This window comes from Sceloporus undulatus, chromosome 2, assembly GCF_019175285.1.
Source record: "Sceloporus undulatus isolate JIND9_A2432 ecotype Alabama chromosome 2, SceUnd_v1.1, whole genome shotgun sequence".
Classification (NCBI taxonomy): domain Eukaryota; kingdom Metazoa; phylum Chordata; class Lepidosauria; order Squamata; family Phrynosomatidae; genus Sceloporus; species Sceloporus undulatus.
Window position 1 is genome coordinate 115,134,796 of NC_056523.1, and position 17,854 is coordinate 115,152,649.

At 38.7% G+C, this 17,854-nt stretch overlaps 1 protein-coding gene across 1 annotated transcript in view; it reads right to left on the minus strand.

Annotated features, from left to right (window-relative positions):
* The window catches only part of DOCK2 (dedicator of cytokinesis 2), a 336,713-nt gene that overhangs the window by 262,690 nt on the left and 56,169 nt on the right, over nt 1-17,854 (minus strand). The window contains exon 23 of the mRNA XM_042453565.1: nt 5,100-5,208. Coding sequence (XP_042309499.1) covers nt 5,100-5,208 — 109 coding nt within the window. The remainder of the gene's footprint in view (nt 1-5,099; nt 5,209-17,854) is intronic.

Sequence of the window (17,854 nt, forward strand, 5' to 3'; positions counted from 1 at the left end):
CAAGAAAATTGATCTTTGCCCTCCTCTGGGGCTGAGCGAGTCCCCATGTTGGGGATTTGAAACCCGGTCTCCAGAGTCACAGTCCAATATTCAAACCACTTTCGTATATGTGTTTGTGTGTATGTACACTGTGGACTATACACATTCACAGGGGTTAGTGATGCAGGGCCCCTGTGAAAGTGGAAAAATCACAAATAAAAAAGCAGAACACATAAACCAATGTGGGCATAAAATGCTATTTGAAAACACTGAAATTCTGGACCGTGCCAACAACTATCAGGTCAGAATAGACAGGGAAACCACTGAACTCCACAAACAGCTAGACAACTTCAACAGGAAAGAAGAAACCCTGAAAATAAACAAAGGCAGCCGCTCCATTGAAGCATGGATTGGGGCCAGGGCAGCCACAGCAGCAGCCCAAAGGCCCCAATCTGGCGCTTTTCAGGACCAGGGAGAAGCAGCAAAATGCCGCTTCTCCCTGGTCCCAAAAAGGAGTGTCCTTGGGGCTTCATGCCCCAGTACACCCCGGGAGCCACCTGGGAGCCACAGCCAGGAGAGAAAGGGGCCGCTTGGCCCCTTGCTCCTGGCTTCTTTCCCGCAGCCGTTTGGTGGCTGCGGGAATGAGGCGCTCCCCCCAGAAGGAGCTCCGTTTCGGAACTCCTTCTAGCACCATGCCTAGGCCACCATAAGCGGCCTGGGACAGTGCAAGGGCATCACACACATACTGCTCCATTTGGAAGCGGCACGTGTGTGACGTAATCATGGTGGCCCCCGTGTGGACTGGAGGCCGCCATGATTGCGCCCTCATCACGTGCTAGGGTTAGGCCTAATGTGGGCAGAGCACCCTGAGACAACCCTAGCACGTGACGAGGACGTCACATAAGGCCCATCGGCAGAGGGCCAAAGTTTGGCTACCAGTCCTAAAAAAAACACCAAAATCAAGACCCAGCAAAGGCAAATAAAAACCACTCAGGGATGGATCACTAATTAAATAGACACCTTGAGGCCATGCCATTCAACAACAGACCAACACACAGATTAACATGTAAATCACTTCCCCCAACCAAGGGTTGCACAATATATATATACCCCACTCACTTCCATGCCAGCATTCTCTGAAGATGCCAGCCACAGATGCTGGTGAAATATCAGGAATAAACTCTTCCAGAACATGGCCATATAGCTCGAAAAATCCAGACAAACTATTTTAAAAGCAGTTTTTTAAACCTGCAATAATGTCTCTTTAGGAATCTCTAGTTCCTCTGGTACATCCACCAGATGTTGGCCATAGAATTGTGCTGAAGGGCCTACAAATGCCTATAGTCCCTCTAAGACTCTCTAGGTCCTCTAGTGAAAAGGCTGGTGAAAGTTGGCCATAGAGTCATGCTGGAGGACCTAGAGACTCCTAGAGAGAATATATTAAACAAATTCACAAATAATCAAATCCACAAAACTGAAAGCCACAAATGTGAAGGGCTGACTGTATATGTAAGGTCAACTAGAGAAGGCTTTTTCAGGGACAGTCATATGTTTGCTAAACTCCTGCATATGTGTCTATATATTCCTTGTGGAAGAGTCTCACAAACATGTGAGAGCCACTGAAAAAGCCTTGCCTAATTGATCTTACATAGAGACTGAAAAAAGGCATCCAAGGCCCAGGCAGGTTGAAAGTTAATGGGCCTTTAAAAAAAAAAAAACAATCCCCCCTAAAATATTTTGGACTTTAAAGGGTCTTTACTGATACTTTACATCAGTGCTGGCGAACCTATGGCACGAGTGCCAGAGGTGGCACTCAGAGCTTTCTCTGTGGGCATGAATGCTCTTGCCCCAGCACCGAGTTTGCCAGAATTCATTACCAGAAAGCCAGAGGGACGTGGCACTTTGCAATAAATAACTGGGGTTTGGGTTGACGTTTTGGGCACTCGATCTGCAAAAGGTTCACCATTACTGCTTTACATGAAGCCTTATAAGGCAGAAGCAACCAGTGGAACCGCAATAATGTTGATGTACTGTGTTCCAAGCATCTAACCCTAACAGTGCATCAATAAGTCCAATGTGCTCAGAAAATTACTAAAAACGTAACGTATTTGATGTTAAGAAATATGATCACAGATATTTCGATCATGGTATCAACCATCATGAAATGAAGTACCAACCATCATGAAATGAAGAGACCATACTCAGAAATTCAGTAAGTAATTTTGCTACACATTTCTCCCTTGGATAGTACCTCCTCAAGTTCTTCATGGAAATGAAGAAATTTAAGCAAGCTACATGAGTAAGTCTTTTTTTAAATTCCCTAGCTGCCCTTTTCAAACAAACAAAAAAATGAGTAATATGAAAATGTTTCTTTTAATATATAAAAATTATTTTTATCCAAAAAATTATAATTTGAAAGATTTTTAAAAGATTGGCCTGTATTGATTCTCCAGTTATTGTTAAAATTCCTCTTTTGTAACTACAGTCTCTTCAGAGCACGACAGTACAATTATTTGGTGATGGGGTAGATTACATAAGAGGGTTTTATCACTAGAACGTCAAGTTCCTTTTCAGAATGAATATATATATATATATATATATAATCACCTTTTTCCCAGCATGAGTCAACCCAGCATGATCCACAAGGCATCTTACAACAAATAAAAACAATGTACAGCTAAAATTTTAATAGTACAAACGTTTTAAAAGATTCTTCCAAAAGCACAAAATGAAAATACTCTTCTAGTATAGCAAGTTAGAAAAAGGGAAACTGAAATGCAGGGAAGCACCAGCAATGCAACTGAGATTATTTCTGTGGTTTTATTCAGCATTATAAACTGAACATAGCTTTATGACCAAAGTGGTCACTTGATCTTATTTACACTCAGTTCATGTACACAGTGCTGCAGTATTTCCATTTTAGTGTCTATCTTATCTAGCATATTTGGCACCTTATCTTTTCCTGCTGCAGACGTCTGACTTAAAAGCAGCGTTTCCCTTCCTAGTGGCTTCAATTTCTCCCATGATCTTCTTGAAATATTCATTTTCAGTTCATAATTTATTATATTTCAGCATGTGAAGTCGAAGGCTTTCAGCATGTTTGAGATGCTTCTGTCTAGTAGATAACTGCACCCTTAAAATCAGCTCTGTGTGAGATATCAGTTATTGTCTGAAACTACAAAGCCCAAATGAAATCAGGTGTTTAAGGAAAACTAAGTTGGTTCCTAAGTGAAGGGGGGGGGGGGGGGGGGGACTACTTTGCTAAGCAAAGAAAAAAAAAGCCTTGCTTTTATTCTCATTAGTGAAGAAGGTGAAGGGGATGATTACACCAAAAGACTTCTTATATGGTGACCTTTCACTTTTGTCAATAAGAAGACTATCTAGCTTCATGGCTTAATCTAAAAATATATGTGTTAAAATGCCATGCTTAAATTACTTTTAAAAGTCCCAAAGTAAGGCCTCTTAATGTATTTTTAGCCTCAGCATTTCTAGTTATTGCCACATATTCCAGCATTCAGATCTTTAACAATGGAGTTAAATAATAAGATTCAAATTATGACTAATTGTTTAGATTGTGCTATCTGCAGTCTAATTGATTGTTCAGAACCTAGCACTTGGATTGCTTTAGTTATAAGATTTCACCATACAATCGCAAAAACATTATCGAGCATCAAAAACACATTAATGATTTGATCAATGCTTGATTTTACCTATTTAATCTATAGATATATGAATCTCCAAGAAAAACTGTTTCACCCACCAAGAAGCAATTCAAGTCCTGAATTCAGCTATTTGAGTTCTAATATACAGTTACATACATGTGTGTAATTCAGTTCATACAAGGAGAAGGGGGGAGGGGGTAAATAAATAAATAAATACACTATGATTACAAAAAATATGGGGTTATGATTAGTACAAAATAAAGCAATCAAGAATTACAGACATCATATATACTGGTTTTCAGTCATCAATGTATTTACTTGACATTAAATGTTATGAATTCATGTAAATGAATATAATTGGGGAAATTATAGGTGAACATGTGAGGTTCATTATAAAGAAAAAAAATAGAAAAGAAAGCAAATCTTTATTAATTATTTGCACTCCTAAATATACTTATAATAATGCCAATCCCAGATCAAGGGTGACATGGCATCCTATTATCTGGCTAATTTATGGTTACATATCCTACCAGAATCATTGTATCACTGGGCAACCCAACCATGTATGAGGATAGGAGTTTACCAAATCACATTTTCTCTAACATAATGAAGAATTATTAGATATATATGACAATTTTACTGCAACAAAATACCATCAATATATCATTTTAAGCATACTTTCTTTACTATGGGCTGATACTGATATTTCCAACAGTCTTGAGGGCATGGCGTACAGATGACACACACCTCCAAGACTCCCAGAAGTTGGCTTCAAGTTGTCCAGACATGGGCTGGCATCCAGGTATTCCAGTGGTGCAGTGTTTACATGACTCATGCTGCCGGAACAGCTTTAAGCCACCCATGGGTCACGGTGAGCAGGACAAGCCACCTTTTTGCCAGCCCAAAAAGGAGTACCTCTTTGCCACTCCTTTTTTGGCTGGCTTCAAGGTGGATTGGGGCTGCAGCATGCAGTTGCCATGGCCCCAATCTGCCTTTGGAAGGGGCAGTTTGGGGTGGTCAGTTTTGCCCCATGTTGCTTTTAATGTTATGCTGGTGTCCTGAACCTTTCACAGTTTAAGAATGAATACCATTTTTATGAAAAGACTTAACTGACACCTCATGTGGTTGCAGGCCTCTAAACGTCACTAGGGTTCCATGGGAAGACCACACTGAAAAGTACCACCCATATTATTCCTCTAACACTTAAACAGCAACATGGATATTTCAGGGATAAGATGGTTCAATCTGCTTTTGAGCAGCTGCTCACACTGTCAAATTGTCACCAGCAATGAACACATCATTGCTTCTTACACCTCTTGAGAATCAAACACTTTCAATCAAAACAAACAACTAAAACCTTATCTGTCCTTCAAGTTTAAGGGAGTAAAAATAGCAGCCTATTTCCATTTCTATATCCATATGCTCTCATCCAGTGCAAGGAGGATAAAAGAGGCAAACCTGTAACAAAATGGCTGTTTTGTATTGACTTTTCATCAGGTTGTTGATTGACTCGAAAAGTCTCCTCATAGCTTCCTCAAATTCTGTCTGTTCTTTGCCTTCATACAACCTGAAAGAAATCATATTTGCATTAAAAAGTGTAAATCACACTCACAAAAAAACCCAAAGACACAAACTGGAGGCTTCTGAATTTGCTGGTGCTATTTTTACACTGTGTCCAGTTCTATAGGCATGTATGATGTTACCCACCTATAGCCACAGCATTAAAACATACTACTCTGCATTTTAAAAACATTACCTGAACCACAGGTAATAGAGAACCTAAGCCAATTTTCTTCCGGGGCAGGAGGTTGTTGAGGCCCTTCCAACTATAGCTTGCCATCTCTGCTGCACTTCCTCCTTAGTGTTGTTACTTGTTCATCTGCCCCCTTTGAGTAGAAAGAGGAGGAGGAGGAACAGCATACCCTCCAACATTTCAAAGATGAAAACTGGGACATGTGTGGCCAAGCAACAGCACAGTGTGGTCAGAGGCTATTAATGATGAAAGATACCCAAGTTACAAAAGGCTGCAGCAGTTTGCTTCTGCTAGAGCCTACTGGGAAGGCCAAGATTTCACCACCACAGCCCTCTCCCTCCTGCCTGCATTAAATGACTGAAAACTACTTTTGCACTTCAACTCAGTTTGCAGCAACTGAAGAAAGCTGAGGACAAATAAGAAAAATGGGAGTAGGAGAGAAACTGGGCCATTTTAAAAATAATTGAAAAAGTGGGATGATTAATTGGGACAATTGGAATGATTAATTCCAGGACAATTGGAAGCTATGGAACAGCTGTACATCCTGTGCTCTGCCTGGGAAGAAGGAATGCAGATGGGCGCTGTGGCACAATGCATTTCCAACTCTCTGTCCCATAAGAATTCTGTCTGCTGTTAAGACCCTTTATAAAGCAAAGCAAGGGAGCTAGATATTCTGCCCCTCCCAGGAACAGTGGATTTAATAGGTTCAGATTTCTAACTTGTTGATGCCAGCTACAATTATGACACTGGGAAATGCTTCCCAGTCTGTTTTATTTCTCAAAAAAGGTAGGAGGATATGCACTGTTGTTACTGGCCCAGAATGAGAGTCAGCAGCAGAAACAGAAAGAAGAAAGGGGTCAACTAATTTATCCAAGGACTGCCCTGAACAAACCAGCACCGTTCCTCTTTTCTTCTTCCCCCATAGCTATGAGATGGATTTCAGAAATCTTTAAGTGTCTCTCTTAAATGTGGGTTGTTTTAGCTGAACACACTAATTATGGATAGCCTCGGTTTGCCCCAAGATGTCTCATTCAACAATGTCTATTTTTAACTAATTTTAATCTGTATTTTATAATGTTTTTCTTTTTGTTTTAAGGTAAGGGGATAGGGGATTATGTAGTGTTGATTTATATGTATTATGTGCTGTTGTAACCTGCCTCTATACGTAAGGGAGTGGCGGATATATTATTATTATTATTATTATTATTATTATTATGGTTTGTTCACTCAAAGTAGATTTTCAACCCATGGCTTCAAAGTGGCTTGTTTTGAAATTTGATAGTAGACACTGTTTCTTGCCTCTCATAAATAAGCATTATTCCCTTTTTTATTTCTTTTTAAATATTACAAAATTGGTATGCAGTGACCCATTAATATGCTCACCCTCAAATAATCCTCAGATATATATTTTTTACTATTCATTTAGAATTTCTCCCCTTTATTATTCATGTTCTAATTTAGTGAAATTAAACTAGATACTGAATTTTTAAAAACCACAAACCGGAAATATCACCCAAGAAGACTTTCCGCTGTGATTTCTGCAACTGGACCTGTTTATCCCGGATTGGCCTTTTTATTCATCAACGCACTTGTCCTTCCTGAATCTTCGTTCGCGAAGCAAAGCCAGAGAGATTTCACTGTGTAGAATTTCTACCAACTTTATAGCATTCATAGCTTTGATAAACATATAGCATGCTCATGCCAGGCACTGCCCATGGTATCATGCAAGATCTTGGCACTATAAAGGACTCCATAACAAATGAGTCTGCATCAAGAGTCAGAAGGTTTTCCTTTTCCATCTTCTCAGGCTCTCTTAGCTTTGGGCTAAAACAAATATTATTTTATATGTTTTTCTCCCTTCCACACTTCAGTATCAATATTTGCAGAGCAGCTTGAAATTTAAAAAAATCTAAAACCACTAAAATGATAGAACAGCAACAACAGATGAAGCAGGAGATTAGAAAAACAAACAAACCACCATCTCACATCATTAAGACAATCTTCTCAAAGGGTTTGAGTAATATTAAACCAGATAGATGCATGTAGTGTATTTATCCCAAGCTGACCTTTTTGCAACACAAAGAAATGCTGCACTGGTGCTATGAAAATTTTTTTTGACTTAACAAAATATGACCGGATTTCCCTTCAGCTTTAAAAAAAGTAAGTAAAACTAAAGGAAGGATGCAATTTAGATTGAGGTGATGGTGTTTAGGGAAGAGTTTGTTGTTGTGCATTCAAAGTTAGTGAAAGAAAATGGGGTTTTGAAAACCTCTCCCAATACCTAATTCCTGCTATTAATATTTTAAAACAGATGTATTTAATTTTTTTGTATAAATGGAATATTTGATCACTAGGCCTCTGACAACTTGTTGGGTTTTGTCCCACTTCCTTCAGCACCATGCCCTCCCTGAATTCTAATTATAAATTTTGTTGGCGCCTGTACATTTAGCTTTTTTGACCTATTTAACTGCAGTAAGGGTAACAGCAGCAACAGCAAAAACAACCCTCTATTAACTCAGCACCAGAGGTTTAGGAAATGATTGGTAATGATAGCTCTATTTTTTCCTTTAAAAAAAACAAACTACCGGTACAATATTTTTATACTTGTCTAATTGCTTCAAATTTTGGACTTTTCTCATTTTTATTTAGATAAATAAAGCCATATAATTAAAGTGCACGTCATGAAACAGACACCTCTCTATCCAGGTTTTGGGATGGAAGTTGCAGCACAATTAATGCACCCAACAACATTCATAACTGTTTTCTCAGTGATTCTATAGGTTTCCAATTCTGTGTCAAGTTAATATATTTGCAAAATCAGGCACCAAATGTGAATTGAATACAGCAACCATGAAGTAATATATCCCAGGAGTATTTACCAAAGGCAAAAAGGATTCAATAATTCATCATCTAGTTTTACAATTTATTGAATTACATATTAGTTAATGTATATTGGTTTTTGCAGGAAAAAGCTGGCTAATTAAGAACAGAATTAGGGCTGTTTCAATTTCACATTAGATAATAGTATTGTAGCCTTCATTTTACCATGTTTATCAGTGGTCATTAAAGGTAATTTAATCTTCTGTGTTAGCAAATTAATCTAAGACTTTCAATGAGGTTGTAATAACAATGGAAATGCAGGGTTTTACTGTGGTGAGGAAGGCTAAACACAGGGATCCAATCTGAGTTGATGTCTCAGACAAAATTTAATCAGACACTAAAAAAGTTAAATCATTTTGCATAGGTATCTCTCATTACATTATAGAAGCACAATTCAGAAGTAGAATTGGATTCAGCATAAGCCTGTCACAATCAGAAGGGCTTATTCTGTCCACAGGAGACATTGGTCCAGTGGAAGATCCCTATTGTGGAAGGCAATTGTGAAGTATTTCTCCTTTTTCCTGCATCTCCTACTTGTAGTGGGAGAACTGGAGGAAATTCAGAACACTGAATGAGATTCTGGCTGTGGGCTGCGGAAGATGCCCTTTCATACTACACAGTTACAGTGCTATGATTCCATTTTAACAGTCATAGCAATGCCTTATGAGATTCCTGGGTTTGCAGTCTAGAGATAGGCATACAGAATCTTCAGCCAGGGAGCTCCTCTGGTGTCTCTGACCAAACTACAAAGCCCAAGATTCCTCACAATGGCAAGATGGCAGCTCAAGTGGATTCATAGTACTATAACTGTGTGGTTGGAAAGGGGCCAAGGAGGAGGGAATCTTCAGGAGTTTCACTGTCTGAAGCTGTTTGAGACTGTTTCTATTTGCATGTTTGCCGATTATTTCCACTAACCTTGATATTTCATTCCAAAACTAGTACAATTCAAAGTTCTACCAAACTCTTCCTCTAGTAGTGATTTACAAACTTTAGTCCAAAACACATTGCAGAAATAATCCAGTTTGAGATCACTAAGTGCTCTGGCTTAAGGCTAGAGAATTCTAGGAATTGTAGTTTTGTTAGACATGTAGCCTTCTCTGTCAGAGAGCCTGGTGCCACAATAAAGTACAATTCCCAGGATCCCCTAGCACTGTGCCAGTTACAGTGGTCTCAGACTGGATTATTTCTGCAGTGTGTTTTGGACCATTGTGGAATAGATGCATTTAACCTCATGTTAACATACAGCATGTTTCATAAACAATAGCATATTATTTGCACATTCTTTCATCTTCCTGCTGACTAGTGTTGCTACTGGTAAGGTCACCCATAGCAGACAGCTTTTTGGTAGGAAGGCAGAGTAGAATGTGCTACTGGATAGCAGCAATGGTAGGAGATAACGCTGGTGAAGTTGTTCTCAGAGACAATGGCACTGGCTCTTTAGCTAACCCTTGATAATACTGCGCAGAAGAGGAACTGGTAAACTACTTCCAAACTGCAAACTGACATCAGAAAGTTTGGTAAATTTGTGAATAAAAGGAAAAATAAAATTCTTTGTGGGAAAAGGACATAGCAATGAGCAATTATAAAGTAAACACCTAAAACTGGAATACTTATGTTTTTTCATAAATACTTTGTAAGTAAAAATAGATTAAAAGAGTGAGTGTGGTTTGTTTTGAGAATACAGAATTGTTTTGGCTGGAAGAGGATTCTCATTGCAAACAGCCTGAGTAACATGAGGACTTAATTACTGTGCTGTATTGTTATTACATTCTATCAGAGTAGTCATTTTGAAGAGAGAAAGGATTTTTTTTCCTATATCAAGTTCAGGTTTTTTAAGACGAAGACAAAGATCTAACCCCAGGAAGAGGATTCTGTTTAGTAACGTGGTATACTTTATGGTGAGAGATTAAATTGATGATTAATGGCTTTAAGAATTATGGAATGAAATTTAGACTGAAATTTGGATTGGAGGAGGAGATTGAGGATGGGGTAATGGAATTCTTATAGGAGGAAATGGAAGAAGCAAAGAGTCATGGAATGGAAGAAAAAAGAGAAGTCAGCCTGGAGTATGAAGATAAAACCACAGATGATGGTCTATAGTCTGAAGGGCTGTTGAAGACTGGAAGGTGAATCAGGAGAATGTTGGTAATATCCAAAATAATTTAGAAAGGATTCTGACCAACATGGGGGGACATGGAGGGATGAGTGAGACAATCAAATTAAGATATATTTTTTTATGGAGAAATGTTTTCCCAGTAAGTACAGTACTGTGTAAGCAGATGAAAGAAACCCCCTTTGTCCAATTGACGAGATTTATCAAATGCCAAGAACTGAATTCAAGTACAGCCAACCCTCCTGATCCACAGATTCTGCACCTATGGATTGAATCAACCATGGTTCGAAAATATTCACATACACTGAAATTCAAAAAATAAAGCTTGATTTTGATGTTTTATACAAAGGATACCATTTTACTATGCCATTGTATATAGAGCATCCACAGATTTTCGTCAAGGAACCAAACCACAGTGGATACAGAGGGACAACTGTAGAAGAGAAAGAAATAAAGACTGGCTCTTCTGGATTTAAGATGTCATTATGGGTTTCATTATATGATATTGATTTAAGAGTTCAATAAAGGTTTTGTTATTTGAAGTTGATTTAGTGTAAAGGAAATGATAATAAAACAAAGTCTATTGATTTAAGAAATTGTTTTAAAATGTTACTAAGATTGGTTTGCATGGGTTTTGAGAGTCTAAATGCCTAGAAGGAATATGAACTTGAGCAGGGTGTATAAAGAAGTAATTAAGGAAAGTAATAGAAAATGGAAAATGCAATTTAGGAGATTATCGCAGAGAAAAACAGGCACAGATTGCATGCAGTTGGTATCCGTCTCAGATGGATCTTATCGCACTGCCCTATGCCTGGGCAGTAGGCAGCCTGTATGCAACCTGGGCTTCTTCAGTACCTTTTCTAGAATGGGATTTTCAGTTCAGTGAGAGAGCTCCAGTGCTGTAATTCAGGAGACTGGGATGGTGCTCACTGGCAGAGAATTCTAAATACACCTCCCAAACTATAAATACTAGAATTCCATAGGATGGGGCCATGGCCCTTACAGTGGGATGAAATAGGTATAATTTTGCAGTGTAACTCCAGGTTTTTAACAAGCAAGCAATAGACACCACAAAATGTACTGTAACTGTGACAACTACACAAGGTCAAATAGTCCCAGCAAACCAAGTAGTATCTTTCAAATAATTAGCACTTTTCCTACAGGGAAATAAGGAAAAGAAAAGAAATGTGAGTCTTAACATAAAAATAAGTTACTGTGTAATTAATATTCTTCCCTGTACTGAGCTAAAATTAAAAAGCTTTAAAGTTTTTGAACTGACTAGGATTTATGCTTCCACTATGTCTAGACGATGGTGCTTGAACACCAAAAGGATAGGACAAGAGTCTTGTGGCAAATCTGATTTTCTAAGGCTGTTAAAATGAAAAAGGTAGATTTCCTGAAAGCTTTTTTTTTAAAGAAAAAAAGATAGAGGCAGCAGATAATATTTCTGTGAAAGGAAGATTTCCAACACAAAAACCTTTAGTCTAGTCTGGAGATTTTAGTCTTGTCTCGTGCACTTGGTTTCATGTAATGTCTGTTTGGCAGAGTATATAAATCAGCATGCTTTCCAAAATCTTTAGGCCTTGAAACAGCCCATCAAAACTGCAGACACTACAAACATTCACTTAGCACCAAGGATTTCTTATCTATTTGGCATTTTAAAAAAGGAATATGAAGATTTATTTTGAAATCCTCTAGTGGACCTCTGAGCCCCTACCAAAGAACCTTGTCACTTTAAACATCCTTAAACACCTTCCCATTCGTTTCTATCCCTGACAAATAACACAGCTTTTTGGCTGTGCTATCTGGAGTGCAGCAGTGCTCTAGGCAATAGTATAACAGTGGAGTAATAGCACAACAGGCAATACCATAACAGTTGTATAACTGTACACATGGGGTAAAAGGTCTATTTCCCCCTGGCCTGGCATCATCTTGTTCAGATGACACAGGCCAACAGCCCTAGGCAGGAACAGGTAGACTGGATGCCATTTTCAGCCCAACCATCTTTTAGCCCAGTTCTGAATAACTGAATGTTTTTGGTGGAGTTTGCCAGAAACTGTGCCAGGAAAGCCAGAGGTTCAGATGGCTAAGGGCCAGTTACCTGCTGCCACCACTACTGTTCTCCTTGCAGGTCCCAATCATGGCTGGTGATGTTGAAAAGGTGTACCTGGCCACTTGGGTGAAGCCAGATGCCCTGTTTCTACTCTTGCGGGCTGTGGCAAGAGCCTGCAAGGAGAATGGTGGCAGCAATGGGCGTGGCAGTGGCTCCATGGCGCGGTGGTGGCTAATTATCTGAACACCTGCCTGTTGCCACACCAGACCAGGTGAGTGCTGGGGGTGGGAATGGGCCAGACTCACAGGTAAGATATGACAGGCCTGTTGTATCCTGTCTGTGTGTTTAGCCCTAGTGACTGTGGACATAGATGCTACCCTTCATATATTTGCATTTTTAATACATTAATAATTGATTCTCTTCAAGCCATATGGGTTCTGAAAGCTACAGGAAGACTGGCTACAATAATTTGATGCTTTAATAGCCACATAAGATGGAGAAGGTGTGAAAGCCAAAGACCTTCAGATACTGAAACTTGGCTAGCAGAAATGCTGAACCTGGACTAAAAAAAGGTTTAGATTACTGTACTTTTGGGGGGAAAATAATGAACTAATTTTTTCACGTGTTCTGAGCAAATGTAGAGTGACATAGCAGATCTGAAGACTCCTGATTCTTTTTAAATGAAAATGAAATGAAATTACAATAGTCATAATGGGGTCTTGCATTTGAAAGCAGTATTTGTTGTCCAATTACCACTTAGTTGAAGAGCTGTTTCTATTTTACTATATTGCATTGTATATAACAGAGCAGTTTCTTTGGACATGGAAGCTGACAGTCTTATTTTACTACTTATTGGGGAGGAAGGAAACTTCTGCTATGTTCTCAGAACTATCTATCTATCTATCCATCCATCCATCCATCCATCCATCCATCCTTCTGTCATTTTTTCATATGTGAATACCCAATTACATTATTTTAAAAAATGCATTTAGAAAATAAAATGTGTGTGTGTGTGTGTGTGTGTGCGTGCGCACATATTCCTTCATGTCACCTGTAGACTTATGGGGCCGCACTGAATTTCCTAGTGTTTTATTAGGCAATAAATACTCAGATGTTTTGCCAGTTCCTTCCTCTGAAAATACAGCCTAGAGCATCTGGTTTTCATTTGTGGTCTCACATCCAAGTACTAACCAGGGCTGACTCTGCTTAGCTTTCAAGATCTGACAGGATCTGGTGCCTTTAGGATAAACAGCAAGCCTCAAATTCCCCACTTACCCCAGACGTAATGGTCTTTACTATCGTAGATGTGAAGGTAAGCACTGTTCCAAATCCAGCACTACTTCTTGAAATTAAATGTACATGCTGCTTACACATTTATTGGATTCTAATACTTTCTTCTTCTCTCTGGACCAATTTGGCAACAGTAATGTGCTGGTTTTGAAGAAAACAGTTAAAGCTAGGAGAGACTATTGTACAGTATTATAAAATTGTGCTGAATTTCTGTCCTGCAAAACAGGAGAGACTATTTTCCAAGTGTTCTTAGTGTGTTTATAGGCAGCATGGTCTGAAAGAGTCTGCAGCAGATTGTGTCACGGCATCAGATATCATGTTTTGTTCAATGCTACCTTTATACTATCTCATCTTCCACTGGTCTTCATCTGCTGTATCTCAGAAGGGAGCTGTTTGTCCTTCTAAGCCTTTCCAGTAGTACTGCCACCATTTGAGAATCTGAGCTCACTGTCACAATAAGACAACATCCATCCAGTTTGGCTACTTGAACAATAAAGTATTGGATATACAGTCCCCTTTCAGTTTTGCATTCTCTGTAAATTTGGTAACAGAACAACAGCCTGACTGGTAAACCCCCAATAATACAGTATTATTACACAAATATCCAGAAATCACTAGTTGCTCATTCCTTAGCTTTCCCATCTTACATTCTGCATGAGAAACTATGTGTATATTTAAAATGGAAGAACTTTCTTAATCTGTGTTTATGCTGGGAAGGACAACTTTTTTAAGGAAGGTTCGAGACAGATTTGGGGGCTGCATGGGGAACTGATTATTATGCCAAGCAGGAAGTGCCCCCAACAGATGGCCATCAAGCCTTTGTTTAAAAACCTCCAAAGAGGGAGAATCCACCACACTCCAAAGCAGCATATTCTACTGTCAAACAGCTCTGATCCTAAGATTTCGGTGGAAACTCTTTTCCTGTAGTTTGAATCCACTGCTCCTTGCCCTAGTCTTTGAAGCCATAGAAAACATGCCTCTTCCAATTTAAAAATTACTATCATAATAGAATACAGTGGTGTTATCACTTCCCTAGACATTATATGCTTGTTGATGCAACCCAAAATCAAATTGGCTTTTTTTGGCTGCTACATCATATTGTTGACTCGTGTTCAGCTTGTGGTCTACAGGTCATTGATAAAGATGTTGGCTAGCACAAGGCCCAGTACAGATCCTGGTGGCACGCCACTAGTCCCCTCTCTACAGGATGAAGGGAAGCCATTGGTGAACACCCTTTGGGTTCAGTCAGTCAGCCAATTATTAATCCACCTAACAGTAGCACTGTCTAGGCCACATTTTACTAGGTTCTTTTCAAGAATATCATGGGAAACTTTATCAAAAGCCTTATTGAAATCAAGATATGCTACATCCACAGCATTCCCTTCATCTATCAAGCTTGTAACTCAAGCTTGTATATATATAAAAAAAAAGATATCAGATTAGTCTGGCATGACTTGTTTTTGAGAATCCTGTGTTGACTCTTAGTGATGACAGGATTGTTTTCTAAGTACAGTAATTACAAGCCATCTGTTTAATTATCTGCTCTAGAATCTTTCCAGATATTGATGTCCAGCTGACTGGGCAATAATTATTTTGGTCCTCTTTTTGACTTTTTGAAGATGGGGACATTTGCCCTCCTCCAATCTGTGGGGATTTCTCCTGTTCTCCAAGAATTCAATGGTTCTGAAATAAGCTCTGCCAGTTGTTTGGATGTAGCTCATCTGGCCCTGGAGACCTGAATTCATCTAGAGTAGCAAGATATTCCTGCACTACCTCTCTATCTACTCTGTCCTGTATTTCCCCCACTACACCAACTAAACCACCTGATCCAGGCTTCTCAGGTTGTGCACTATCTTCCTTTTTAGAGAATACTGAGGCAAAGAAGGTGTTGAGTAGTTCTACCTTTACTCTATCCCTGGTTAGTACTTAAACATCTTCTCCACATCCCTCCAGTGACCCTATCAGATCCTTGTTCTTCCTTTTGCTGCAGATATAACTTTAAAGGTCCTTTTTATTGCTTTTAATCTGGCAAGACTAAATTAATTCTGTTCTTTATCTTAACTTACCCCTACATATACTGGCTATATGCTTGAATTTCTCATTAGTGTTTTCCCCATTTTTATATTTCATGTACATGCTATTTTAACACTTAGCTCAATAGAAATGTCTTTAGTTAACCATTCCAGTTTCTTTAGACACCTCCAATTTTTCCATCTGATTGGAACAGTTTTGGTTTGTGCCTTTCGTATCTCACTTTTAAGAAATTCTCATCCATCTGGAATTTCCTTCTCTTTCAGTATTGTTGTCCATGGAATTATAGCCAATAATTCTCTAAAATTCCACAGAAACTGGCTTTTTCAAAGTCTAGAATGCATGATTGGCTATATTTAGCTTCCCCTTCCCACTGTATGACAAATTACAAGAGAGCATGGTTACTCCCACTTAAGGATCTCACCACTTCCACCCCATTAACAAGTTCATCCCTGATAGGATCAGATCTAAAATAGCTGATCCCCTTGTTGCCTCTTCCACCTTTTGGACAATGAAATTGTCTGCAAGTCAGGTAAGAAATTTGTTGAACCTGATGTTTTTGGCAGACGTTGACTGCCAACATATATCAGGATAGTTGAAATCATCAGTTACTACTAACTCTCTCCTTTTTGAATGTGTGCTCAACTTCTCCAGGAAGACATCATCCATATCCTTAGTCTGTCTTGGGGGTCTGTAGTAGAGCCCCACTATGACATCCCTTTTGTTTCCCATTTAATTCTTACCCAGATGATTTCAACCTGGCTTCCTGGATTTAAGTCATGGATCTATCTTCAGAAATATAAACATCCATAACTTATAAAGCTACTCTCCCTCCTTTCTTGCTAGATCTATTTCTTTGAAATAGGTTATATCCCCATTTACTAAATTTGAGTCATGAGACTCATCCCACCAGGTTTCAGTGATACCTACTATATAATATTTATTATGCTGTATTAAGAGTTCCAGTTCATCTTGTTTATTTCCCGTGCTCTGTGCACATCTGCCCTTCCAGGTTCTGCAAACTACTACCCTCCAAATGTGTTGGATCCCAATTGCTGTCACCTCCAGCTATATCGTTATATCTGAAGGGCATCACTTTGGATTTTGGATCAGTTTTGTCACAGAATATAGAAAGAAAGAAAAAAGAAGAAAATGAATGCTTCCTCCAAAAATATTTCAAGTACACATCAAGTTCAGTATGCAGATAAAGCCTCTCTCTTTTTGACCTTACATACTCTTATTCAATTATCTTTTTTTTTCAAGCAATGTCCTAAAAATCTATATAAGAATTAAATAAACAACTTGGCAATGTTTCCACCCATCAATTCTATCACCATAAAGGTCAGGCAACACAGACATGAAGACCTACTAAAGATAAACAAGATTGCAGAGCCAAGAGATTAGTTTTTGTTTTGTTTTTGTTTTTTTAAAAGAGAGAATCTGCATAAGATGTGGAAAACTTTGGTATGACTAGGGGCCAATGTTTTTACTTCAAACTCATAGCGGGAGGAAATAGCCAAAAATGGTTTAAATAATTAAAAAAACAGAAGTAATCAAATATCTATGTTTTTGTTAGTTTTGGTTTTGGGAGAGTGTGCCTTCAAAGTCACCTGTCAACATATGGTGATCCCAATAATTTTTCATACCAACCACTAAAAAGTCATTGAGGTTGCACATGGTCTGTGAACCACCCTTTGCCTTCCCTGATATACATTTTTTAAAAGATACAGGTCTACATAAGAGGCAGATATGGTGAAAAGACTAGAAGGCAGGAATCAGGAGGTGTCCCAACAAGGAATTCTTAATATAATACTGAGTTCATGTTACAAATAAAGAAAGCTGTTCTACCAAATGTACTTTAAAGTCAAAGTTTGAATACAGTTAGACTGCAGTTATATACACATGTAGTAAACACCACTGGATACAGTGGGACTTCACTCTGAACACAGAAGCCAAAATATCAATTGCCTGGCTGAGCTACTGCTGCAGAATGCACACAGTAGTCCACTAAATTGTTTGTTTTATGTATGGGGCTTCCATCATGCTTATAGGAGGATATGGGCCCTAAAGAGGATTTCTGGTAGATCAACACC